Here is a 12651-nt window from a genome sequence, read left to right on the forward strand (position 1 = left end):
CACTTAACACAGGAAGCAGATAGTTTACAATTAGCATGACCAAAGTGGGATATGATTGTGGCATGATTGGTTTACAAAATGTCTAAAATAAATTTCCAAAATGTAATTTGAAATGATAAGACTGTCCTGATCTTTTATACGCTATTGGTATAGTATAGTATTAGTATATTAGTGTAGTAAGTGCATACAAATTTACTATATGTAATATATATATATATATATATATATATATATATATACATATATATATATATTTCTTTATATATATATATATATATATAATTATTCCTCAGTCTCTTTATTAGAACATAACCAGAAAATACAGTAAATTTCTATGCAGTATTAAAAAACAGAATAATGTAAAAAATAGAAGAAAAAAAAAAACGGCTTCTACAGGCTAAAGTGGTAAGTATTTAGTGACCTCCCTTACACTTGAGCAATAGCAGGAACCAGCTCTCTTAAACCGAAATGGAATGGAAAAGGACTGGAAGGCCAAGAAAACTTTCAAAATCTGATGAGAAGTTTCTCAGATTTCCTTCTTTGATAAACTGGAAGAAATCCAGGTTGTCACACTAAATACTGATTTTTTAACTTAAAGAAGCCATTTTGTTCTTTTTTTATCATTATTATTATTTTTACATATTGTATATATATGTCCTGTATTCTCTGTATGTATCGTAATAAAGACCAAAAAATAAATGTGGATGGTCATTAAAACTGGCTGGTGGTGGCCTAAGACTTTTGCACAGAACTGTGTGTGTGTATATATGTATGTATATATGTGTATACAGTATGTGTGTGTGTGTGTGTGTGTATATATATATATATATATATATATATATATATATATATGAAAATGGTTGTGCTGCTTTATATTGTGAAAACATAGGCCTAATACGCAATTTGATTTTATGTTTCTTTGATGAATATAGCGCTCCAAAGAACAGCATTTATTTGAAACAATCTTACTGACCCAAACTTTTTAACAGTAGTGTGTATGTAGCCCTATAATTATAAATAAAATATTATATTTTAGTGTATTATTCATTTTCAGGGCTCTCTAGGGCCTTTTCGATGATACTACCACACATACAGTCCTCTATTCATGCTTGGACACTGATCATTGGCTCAACAATTCACAAATACAAAAGACACACACACACATACATTTGTTTTTGTGAATTGTGGGCACATTCCATAGGCGTAATGGTTTTTATACTGTATAAACCTTATTTTCTATCGCCTTACACCAACCCTACACCTAAACCTACCCATCACAGGAAACCGAAACTGTGCACATTTTTACTTTCTCAAAAAAACTCATTCTGTATGATTTATAAGCCTTTTGAAAAATGGGGACATGGGGTAATGTCTTCATACGTCACTCTCTCCTTGTAATACCTATGTCAAACCCATGTCATTATACAAATTTGTGTCCTGATATGTCACAAACACACACACACACACACACAAATGTATTCCAAAGCTGAATTTCAGAAATAACAAAGTGATCTCCTGACAAATGAACAAATTTCGGGTAAACCACTGAAAAGCTGTTTTGATATACAGTTATAACAAATGAGCCAACTGCATATAACTGACCACAGTGAATTTGCGACCACAATTTCCTGGAGTAGTGCTAAAGAAATCTAAAAGCCCCCCAGAACTTTTCCAAAGGAGGAGGATGTTGTTGTGTTTCTCTTACATCACTTACAACCAGGAACATTCTGTTCTTTAAAACTAAAAGTAAACTAAAGTCCTCCAAAAAGATAAAGTCAAGGAACCACCTCCGACCTTCACAGTGCTCAGGCAGCTGTAAACCTCATAACTTTGACAGGTTTGGTCAAGCCAGGATGGCGTGCTTGATGTTTTTCAGTCAAGTACAGCTCTTATGTACATGATGGCTCTCTAGGGCCGTTTAGATGATACTACCACACATACAGTCCATCAGAGAACCTCTATGATCCTCACAAATGAAATAGACGGAACAGAGAGCATATTCTGTACTAGATCATGTCTAAAAACAATGCTGATACTTTATAATCTGATGGGAGCACTCTCGCCTTTCCTTTATTATTTTTTGTCATCAACAGAATTTTGATGTGGAATGAAAACAAGCAGCGAATGGCAAGTATGAACTTCTTAAAATCAGGCACATATGTTTTGGGTAACAGTTATTTTTGGGAGCATGGTGATACTTAAAATACCATTCTAACCATAGTCTGTCTCCTGACTGGAGGAGTACCGTCACGTTCATTCCTCCCGGCCCCTCGCTGTCCCAGCAGAGGAGTCGGTGGGTTGCAGGGATTCCGGGTCCTTGATCCACACTGGGGCCTTTTCTGAGAACATTTGAGCCAGAGGAATTTCCTCTTGAGCAGCCCGCTAAGCCAAAGGATTCCTCAAGACCTGCTAAACAACAAGAAGGCACGTGCATCTCCCTGTGCTTGTGAAATAGACAGAGAGATAGTAAAATATGCAGCGAGCATGAAGCAACAGAGTATGATAGACAGTGTTTTACCAAGACTGCTTATGAGAGGTAGATTTTTGAATGCTGAAATATTTAAACATCTACTGAATTTCTTTAAAGGTGCCCTTGATTCAAAAATTGAATTTACCTTGGCATAGTTAAATAACAAGAGTTCAGTACATGGAAAAGACATACAGTGAGTCTCAAACTCCATTGTTTCCTCCTTCTTATATAAATCTCATTTGTTTAAAAGACCTCTGAAGAACAGGCGAATCTCATACATAACACTGTTACGTAACAGTCGGGGTGTACGTCCCAATATTTGCATATGCCAGCCCATGTTCCCAACATTATGAAAGGCATTAGACAAGGGCAGCCAGTATTAACGTCTAGATCTGTGCACAGCCGAATCATCAGACTAGGTAAGCAAGCAATAACAACAGCGAAAAATGGCAGATGGAGCAATAATAACTGACATGATTCATGATGACATGATATTTTTAATGATATTTGTAAATTGTCTTTCTACATGTTTCGTTAGCATGTTGCTAATGTACTGTTAAATGTGGTTAAAGTTACCATCGTTTCTTACTGTATTCACGGAGATAAGAGCCGTCGCTATTTTCATTTTTAAACACTTGCAGTCTGTATAATTCATAAACACAACTTCATTCTCTATAAATCTCTCCAACAGTGTGTAATGTTAGCTTTAGCCACCCAGCATAGCCTCAAACTCATTCATAACCAAATGTAAACATTCAAATAAACACTGTACTTACGCGATTAGACATGCTGCATGACGAACACTTTGTAAAGATCCATTTTGAGGGTTATATTAGCTGTTTGAACTTTTTTTATGTTGTTTAAGGCAAGCGCGAGCTCCGTGGGCGGAGAGCACGAGCAATTAAAGGGCCAGCAGCCCTGAATCGGCTCATTTATAATGATGCCCCAAAATAGGAAGTTAAAAAAATGAATAAAAAAAAATCTATGGGGTATTTTGAGCTGAAACTTCACAGACACATTCAGGGGACACCTTAGACTTATATTACATCTTTTTTAAAAAAGTTCTAGGGCACCTTTAAAAAAAAAAACATTTTTAATGGTAGTGTAGGACACGTTCAATTGATTAAAAGTGACAGTAAAGTCATTTATAATTATACAAAATATTTCTATAAATGCTGTTCTTTTGAACTCTCTATTCATCAAAGAATCCTGAAAAAAATATTAACAGCACAACTGTTTTCAACATTGATAATACATGTTTCTTGAGCACCAAATCAGCACATTAGAATGATTTCTGAAGGATCATGTGACACTGAGGACTGGAGTAATGACTGCTAAAAATGTTGCTTCGCCATTACAGGAATAAATTACATTTTAAAAATATATTTAAATAGAAAACTTTTATTTTTAATTATAATAATATTTCATTTTTATTGTATTTTTCATCAAATAAATGCAGCCTGTTAGTGAGCATAAGACCTATTCTAAGTCACTTATGCAATAGTTCAAGATCTCTAAACTATGTAAATATAAGCAAACAATATAATATTGCGTTTATCCCATTTCAAGAGTGTTGCACAAGACAGGATGTTTGACGGGGACAGCCTACCATAGTTTAATCACTGGACATTGTGTTCTCAGTGTAAAGAGATATCTGTGTAATTGCATATATAAACATGCAGTAGCCTCAAGAAGTATTTGGACACTCAAGTCACTTAAAATGTCTGAATGTCACTGCATAGATATAAAACATCTCTATTATCATACAAATGATGCTAGAGATTTTCTCACAACTAACTTCACTGCAATTAGGTTTAATCAACTGGTGAAGGTGATTTTAGTAGATGTATGAAATTAGACCCTCTCAAGTGAAGACTAGTAGGCACAGAGCTCATCATATAAACTACGGACATCATACACCAGAAAGCGAATGTGAATGTCAAATGTTTTACTTGAAATCTAATGCAATGACATTCAGAATTTTTTAAGTGTGGCTTAAGTGTACATATACTTTTGGGGGCACTGTTTTACCACAAGTTTTAGCACAAAATCAGGTGCTAGATTAAACAGTCCATTTAACTTGAAACGGCTTTAAACTGATTTTTACAAACACCTTTGTGATATTCTGTGCTGTGCAGCTGCTTATTCTAACAAACAAAGAAAGATATTTGTGTCAAGAAATCAGAGAAGTTCTTTAAATAATCTGCGAGAGGAAAAACTTTGCTGGCTTTGCATGCTATCTTCCTCTCTTCCTCTTTCATTCTGTGTCATTACATCTGGCTGCCAAGAAGTAAGCATGACAAATGTATTTTCCCCCTCCTCTGTTTTCTTTCGGGCATAACTTTCTGACCACATGAACCGCACACAAGGACTCTAAACAGAGGCCAAAAAAAGGCCAGGTATCAAAGACAGGCTGCAGAAACAGAGAAAGACTCTCATGGGACAGGGAATTGTGTCCCTAAACTAGAAGTGCAAAGGTCAACTTAAGAACTAACCCGACTATATCCCTTCAGAGACTACTGCAGAGTATTGACATGTAGCAACAATTCTCACGCCTAAATTAATTAGATTTAAAAACACCTAAAAATAAAGGATGAGGATGCCCAGGGACCTCAAGTCTAAATGGAGTTTCTGGTGTAATAATGTAGCTTTCTAAAAACTGTTACTGTGAAATGTTATTGATGAAAGTGCAAAAGAAGTGTAAATGTTGCCCTCTGCTGGATTTCATGACAAATGGTCCAGAATTCCATTGACTTCCATTTTCTGTGTTATATGGAAATACATCGGAATATGCAAAAATATAAATAACTGAGGGTAATAATTAGAAACATCAAAAGCAGAAAAAAAAGTATTTTTAATAAATCATTCTACTTTTCTTTTTCCATAAAACTGATTTTAAAAATATACAACAAAAACTATGATCAATTTAAAAATACATATTTTACAGTACATTGTCATTTTCCTTTGCATAACTGCATTTTTTTTTTTTTTTGGACTCTGCATTCGTAACTGTGGCCGGGTTGACAGTCTGTTTTAGAAGGCAAGTTAATACTCTTGCAGATACTGAAGTATTTGGCTGTGAGGTTTGGCAAAAACCTGAAAAAGAGTTTTTTTTTCTATTTCAGGCCTAAATGTAAACCATACAGAAATTTGCATTGCAGCATTTCAGTGTAATTATGTGTCAGCATTAATGCTGGCAGTGGCAAGTGACTTGTACTTTTCTTGAAAAACAAAAATATAAAAAATAAAAAAAAAAAAATAAAGGTACCATAATCACATACTTGCAAAAGGCAAAAAAATAAAACAGTACACTCACTCAAAAAAAGAAAAGAAAAAAGTTCAGTCTGCATATGACATGGTACAAATGTAAAGGCTTGATGACATAAAAATAAGCAATCTCAAAGAGCCGTCTCTTTCGATTCTGCCACCACTGGTGCCGGATGGAAGGTCAGAATTTCAGTGAAGGTGAGTCCTGGGGTCAAAGAAGGAATAGAAGTGGACAGAGGAAGAGAGAATGGAGGGAAATTGGTTATTTCTTAGCTCTCTGGAATATACTATCAAACCTATAAGACTGAAATACTAGCCAATTAATGCCTTATGCATCTTTTTTTTTAAAAAAAGTGTTATAACTGGTTGCCTCATCCATTACACCAATTATTGTGAATTTAAAGTCACTCATATCAAGCTTTTCAGTCCATACAGTACAGTCCAAAAGTTTGGAACCACTAAGATTTTTAATGTTTTTAAAAGAAGTTTCGTCTGCTCACCAAGGCTACATTTATTTAATTAAAAATACAGTAAAAAACAGTAATATTGTGAAATATTATTACAATTTAAAATAACTGTTTTCTATTTGAATATATTTCACAAAGTAATTTATTCCTGTGATGCAAAGCTGAATTTTCAGCATCGTTACTCCAGTCTTCAGTGTCACATGATCCTTCAGAAATCATTCTAATATGCTGATCTGCTGCTCAAGAAACATTTAATGTGTACAACTGTACAAAATATTTGTGTACAATATTTTTTTTCAGGATTATTTGATGAACAGAAAGTTCAAAAGAACAGTGTTTATCTGAAATCTAATCTTTTGTAACATTATAAATGTCTTTACTGCCACTTTTGATTGATTTAATGCATCCTTGCTGAATAAAAGTATTCATTTCTTTAATTTCTTTTCAAAAAAATAAAAATAAAAATTATTACTGACCCCAAACTTTTGAACGGTAGTGTATAATGCTACAGAAGCTTTGTATTTCAGATAAATGCTGTTCTTTTGAACTTTCTATTCATCAAGGAATCCTGAAAAAAAAAGTACACAACTGTTTTCAACATTGAAAATAATCATAAATCTTTCTTGAGCAGCAAATCAGCATATTAGAATGATTTCTGAAGGATCATGTGACACTGAAGACTGGAGTAACGATGCTGAAAATTCAGCTTTGCATCACAGGAATAAATGACTTTGTCAAATATATTTAAATAGTACACAGTTATTTTAAATTGTAATAATATTTCACAATATTACTGTTTTTTACTGTATTTTTAATTAAATAAATGTAGCCTTGGTGAGCAGACGAAACTTCTTTTAAAAACATTAAAAATCTTAGTGGTTCCAAACTTTTGGACTGTACTGTATGTGGAACACCCCCAAACCTACGTTTCCATTGCTCCACTGACTGATCCGCTTCATCTAGTGAATGGTCATACGGTGGGGCCTCGGTCTCCTCCTCTGGTTCACGAAACTCCGAGAAGAAGGGAAGAGCCAGTCCCTCTGCTGCTGTTATTCTACTTTCAGGGTCCAACAGCAGCATGCTGTCTAACACATTAATTGCTGAAAAGGAGAGCAACATGGAGTCAATATGACAAATAATCAAGTGACATTCAAAATTGTTTTCATCAAATGTATGCATGAAAGGTGTACAAATTGTAGAGAATGGTGCTAACCAGACTTGGGAAAGCTAAAAAGTAACTGATTAGTAGCTACTAATTACATCTTCAACAGTGTGATTAGATTACTGTTACTAATTACTCTCTTTAAAAAGTATTACATTACTTATTACTTTCTAAATCCCATATCAATCTAGACCAGTTGAACAATACAAGGATGGACATGAAACTGTTCTTTTAATTATTTCAAATTAATATAAAAAATATTAAATTGCATAAATCATTCTTTCCTTCAAGTGTTCATTTAAAAGTGATCCTGGTGTGTATCAAATGGATTTATAAAAGTACAAATATTAGAAGTACAAAACTGCATGCATATTAAATGAAAATAATTGCATAATAAAAGTAAATAAAACAATTAGCAAAATGCTTTTTAAAATACTTTCACATAATTATGATATGACTACTATTTATAAATAACAATAATTAAAAACGTATTAAAAACACAAATTCTTCCCCTTTTGCATTGAGCAGAACACTTTCAAAACACTCTTACCTTGTGGGTTAACATTTGGTAACAATATCCGAAGATCTTTCTTTCTAAGTCTTGGTAACTTTGCTACATAGTTTCTAGCCTAGAAAAAAAAAAAAAATGTATATCATGTGACTTTGGATTTTCACATCTCCAAAGTATTCATAATACATCTGGTGAGAGTTCTGCAAACTAATCTTAGTATGAAAATATAAATGAAACACACATCTTCAGACTGTAGTTTGGCCGTGAACTCTTTTGTTGGCGTCCCTGTAATCTTCATGATCTCCATAAGCTGATCCAGGTCTGATGGAAAATGGTCAAGGATTCAAATATAGAGACTTAGGGAAATAATCACCACATTAAAATCACAATTACATATTATCTCTTATATATGTAAATAAAAACCAGTTTTCCTGCGAGGAAGGATACGGTCATTTCCTTTGAACAGTGGTTTCCCTAGCAGCATCTCTGCCATGATGCAACCGACTGACCAGATGTCCACTGAAGGGAAATTTTAATCAAACACAACATGTCTATGAATTATCATCAGTTTAGTTAGCAACTGTGGAATATCTAATTAATCAAGCAATACTTGCAACCACTAATCTATAATAAAAAATATTATATTATTATTATTCATAATATTTAAGAACAACATATAGAGATCAGTGCATTCAACGTGGAACTAACCAGTCTGTGTGTAATGCATCCAGCTAAGAATGACCTCAGGTGCTCTGTACCAGCGTGTCACAACGTAGCCCGTCATTTCACTGTCTGCTTGCCGCGCTAGACCAAAATCCAGGATCTATGATATAAGATATGGAACAATAAGGCTTCAAATAAATATTTTTCTCAACAAGAGCCATACAGCATGAATATACATGCACATGGTGAGATACCTTAAGCTCACACTCTTCATTTATTGCCAGATTGCCTGGTTTGAGATCCTGAAAGGCAACAGATGAGGTTAGTGGATTCGCAGTGAGAAATACATGTGTACATATGTGAATAAGACTGACACAAATGTACTCACCCTATGAATGATTCCAGCAGCATGGATATACTATAAACACAAAGAGAATCATGACAATATATTTGCGAGGGTGTGTGTAAGCATGCATTATTACAATAATGACTCACTTTGAGTCCTCTCAAAATCTGGTAGACGAGATACTGGACCCTGTCCTCTGATAGTCTCTCCATTTTCATTAACTTTCCTAGATCAGTACCCATAAAAGGCATGACCAAGTAACTGTGCAAAAGATGAGGAGAATCAGATAATGACTATGAATCCATACATCCAAAAAAATCTCTCACAATCACAGTTAGACCACATGGTCAAAGCTTGACAGTTTAAGAAATACTCACAAGTCATGGAATCTGTCTAGAGAAAGATCTGCAGTGAAAACATCCACAAGTCCAATAACCTGTACCAATTCATATTGAGAAAGTGGTTGACTAATACAGCATATCATGAGACTGTTAATCTGTTAAATTAACAACAGGGCAGATGAGAGCATGCAATGTCAATCTTTGGTGTCCTACATTATCATGCTTCATGTGTTTGAGCAGCCTGAGCTCCCGATACGCTCTTTTGGCAAACAGGTCAGACTGGAAGGGACGATGGAGTTTCTTGATGGCCACCTTTGCTCCTGTCCTCCGGTCAAGTGAATAGCTGAGGAGTAACTCATCAGTTGTAAATAATTACATGCATTTTGAATTAGAATACAGAAATATAGTAGCATTTACTACAAAAGAAGCTTGCTTTTGTAAAAGAAACGCCTATGCACAAAGAATTAGTAAAGTGTCTTTTGAAGATACATGTATATTTCTGTTTTTCTTAAGTGATATTAATCTATATGAAGATTAGTGATATTATTAGGGGTAGTGAGTGATGTAATATATATTATTATATTTATATAATTTCAAAGTGGAAAGGTTGCTATTTACTAAGTTAATAAATGCTGGATGGCTTGTGTTGATAAATGGCATTCAATTAATTTTATAACGTATTGTATGATGGAGAAAATACTAAAAATAAAGCTGCATCTGATTATGCTATGGTAGCTACTTGACAAAATAGTGTTTTTCTCTGAGGCATGGTAAAGCATGGTACTCGCAAAAAATCAAGAAAATTAGATTTAAACAATAAGACTAAATGTGTTGAGCTATGTAACAATAATTAGTTCTGTCTAGAAACGTAACCAAACAGTTGTTCCCTTGTCTATTAAAACATGTAACGTAATGTATTAGTGTGTCTTTGGTGTTTCCATGGTTTCTACAAAATAAAACAGGAAACCGAGGACAACGCGGGTATGACGCAATTGACAGGCGACTCCTCACAAGTCCCGGAGCCTTGGTTAAAATTGCAATTTTCTCACGATTTACAAATAGTTGCAAACATTTGGGATATTGTAAGTACTCAAGTGAACAAAATTGGCCTAGTGGTGTTTGGATATTTTACTGCAACATTCTTACATATTGCACCTTTAATGACAGAATAAATTGTGGGACGTGTCTCAAAACGCGAACAGTAGTATGTTACTCTGAGATAATCCTCTGGGACTTTTAAAGGAAGTATGGAAACATAATAAACCATCATCACCTGACCACAGGCAGCATTAGTCAACAGCTGCCATCTTACAATTATTAACCTCATAGTAATGCAACGAGTTGTACACAACGTAGACTAGTATTGCAGGCACTTAATTTCGAAACTCATTTTCTGTGTTTGTTTATCTTGTAAATCCCTGTTCACACGCATGGAGAAAACATATAGATATGCTGTATGAATTTGGATCGCATCAAAACATTTTGGGGCATCTTAATCATAAAATAAACTTTAAAAATTTCACTGTGCTCGCCAACCGCCGTCCACAACATTTGTTTTGAACAGATCCCAGATAACGTTACATATTTTTGTGCTACAGTGATAAGTGCATTAAGATATAAATCAAGATTCTTTCTAGGAAGTACAGAAAATGAGAGCAATAACTCACCATACTGTACCATATGCCCCCGTCCCCACCTGTTTCAGATCTTTGTATCTCTCCGGCACCTCCCAAATGGTTTTATTTACTTCCTGGCGATAATATCCAGGTCTTGATCGGACTGACATATTGGTGAATACCCCTTTAAATGTGCTACGCAGAGTCCCGTGGCTGTGATTTACAGAATTACCTGAACACTGATAATGGCAATCTACCTGTCCGCGTTCATAGACTGTGCGTGTGCGCGTGCGCGTAACCGCTCCCTCTCCGGCGTGGCGGTGTGTATGGCAAGCCGTTTTAACATATAGTTATTGCGTAAACCAAACTAACATCCATTTTTATGTTACTTAGTAAGTAAAAAAGAAAGAAAAAAAGGGTAATTAAATAGTGACTAGTCTATTTGTATCTTTTTTTTAATGTCACTATTAGCTATTTTTAGATACTACTTCCAGTAGTGACTAGTATCTATAGGCGCTTTTCCACTGTGTGGTACGACACGGCTTGCTTTACTTTGGCTAGGTTTGCTTTTCCACTGCTGTTTAGTACCGCTTCAAAGTGGGTGGGATTATAGACTAATCGTTATAGTTGAGTTGCGCCGCCACCTCGTCTACTGACCACCATACAGCCATTTCTTTTTTCAAGTCGCACGCAACGGTTATTTAAAGCAAGTCGTTTAAAAAAGTTGTGTGAACAAATGATAATGCAATGGCTGTTTCTGACTATTTAAAGGTGCCCTAGAATTAAAAATTGAATTTATCTTGGCATAGTTAAATAACAAAAGTTCAGTACATGGAAATTACATACAGTGAGTCTCAAACACCATTATTTCCTCCTTCTTATATAAATCTCATTTGTTTAAAAGACCTCCGACGAACAGGCAAATCTCACGTAACAGTCGGGGTGTACGCCCCCAATATTTGCATATGCCAGCTCATGTTCAAGCATTAGATAAGGGCAGGACGTCTGGATGTGCACAGCTGAATCATCAGACTAGGTAAGCAAGCAAGGACAACAGCGAAAAATGGCAGATGGAGCAATAACTGATATGATCCATGATATCATGATATTTTTAGTGATATTTGTAAATTGTCTTTCTAAATGTTTCGTTAGCATGTTGCTAATGTACTGTTAAATGTGGTTAAAGTTACCATCGTTTCTTACTGTATTCACGGAGACAAGACTGTCGTTATTTTCATTTTTAAACACTTGCAGTCTGTATAATTCATAAACACATCTTCATTCTTTATAAATCTCTCCAACAGTGTGTAATGTTAGCTTTAGCCACGGAGCACTATCAAACTCATTCAGAATCAAATGTAAACATCCAAATAAATACCATACTTACACGTTTAGACATGCTGCATGACGAACACTTTGTAAAGATCCATTTTGAGGGTTATATTAGCTGTGTGAACTTTGTTTATGCTGTTAAAGGCAAGCGCGAGCTCCGTGGGCGGGGAGCGTGAGCATTTAAAGGGGCCACAGCCTAAATCGGCTCATATTTAATGATGCCCCAAAATCTATGGGGTATTTTGAGCTGAAACTTCACAGACACATTCAGGGGACACCTTATGCTGCGTTCACACCAAACGCGAATAGAGCGTCAAATTCGCGTCTACTTTGCCGCTTGAACATTTTGAATGTATTCGCGCGTCTAGAGCGAAACAGACGCGCGTAAAAAACAAACAATGCACAAAAAGCACCATTCACGCGAAACGCTCAATTTGCGTCATTCGCGCGAACTAGACGTGCAAATGGGGCGAATT

The 12651-nt window shown here is 35.2% G+C and overlaps 1 protein-coding gene across 1 annotated transcript; it reads right to left on the reverse strand.

Annotated features, from left to right (window-relative positions):
- Positions 1 to 5347: 5347 nt before the first annotated feature.
- On the reverse strand, positions 5348 to 11157 carry mapk12a (mitogen-activated protein kinase 12a). The gene is made up of 12 exons (XM_048168476.1): positions 10895 to 11157; positions 9441 to 9570; positions 9264 to 9322; positions 9036 to 9147; positions 8929 to 8958; positions 8795 to 8842; positions 8586 to 8700; positions 8325 to 8396; positions 8119 to 8198; positions 7917 to 7995; positions 7131 to 7304; positions 5348 to 5942 (listed from the first exon to the last, which is right to left on the reverse strand). Exons 1-12 carry the CDS (start codon positions 11011 to 11013, stop codon positions 5869 to 5871), a joined length of 1092 nt encoding a protein of 363 aa, XP_048024433.1. The 5' UTR covers positions 11014 to 11157; the 3' UTR covers positions 5348 to 5868.
- Between the last annotated feature and the right edge of the window lie 1494 nt (positions 11158 to 12651).

The sequence above is a fragment of the Megalobrama amblycephala genome, linkage group LG19, assembly GCF_018812025.1.
Source record: "Megalobrama amblycephala isolate DHTTF-2021 linkage group LG19, ASM1881202v1, whole genome shotgun sequence".
Taxonomy (NCBI): Eukaryota; Metazoa; Chordata; class Actinopteri; order Cypriniformes; family Xenocyprididae; genus Megalobrama; species Megalobrama amblycephala.

What these genes read in the sequence shown, in the direction of transcription:
- mapk12a (XM_048168476.1), bottom strand. Translation starts at nt 11,013, where the DNA reads ATGTCAGTCCGATCAAGACCTGGATATTATCGCCAGGAAGTAAATAAA. An exon ending in CTGCTGGAATCATTCATAGG is followed by an intron (nt 8,843 to 8,928) that starts GTGAGTACATTT and finishes GTTGCCTTTCAG; the next exon opens with GATCTCAAACCAGGCAATCT. An exon ending in ACCAAATGTTAACCCACAAG is followed by an intron (nt 7,305 to 7,916) that starts GTAAGAGTGTTT and finishes TCTCCTTTTCAG; the next exon opens with CAATTAATGTGTTAGACAGC.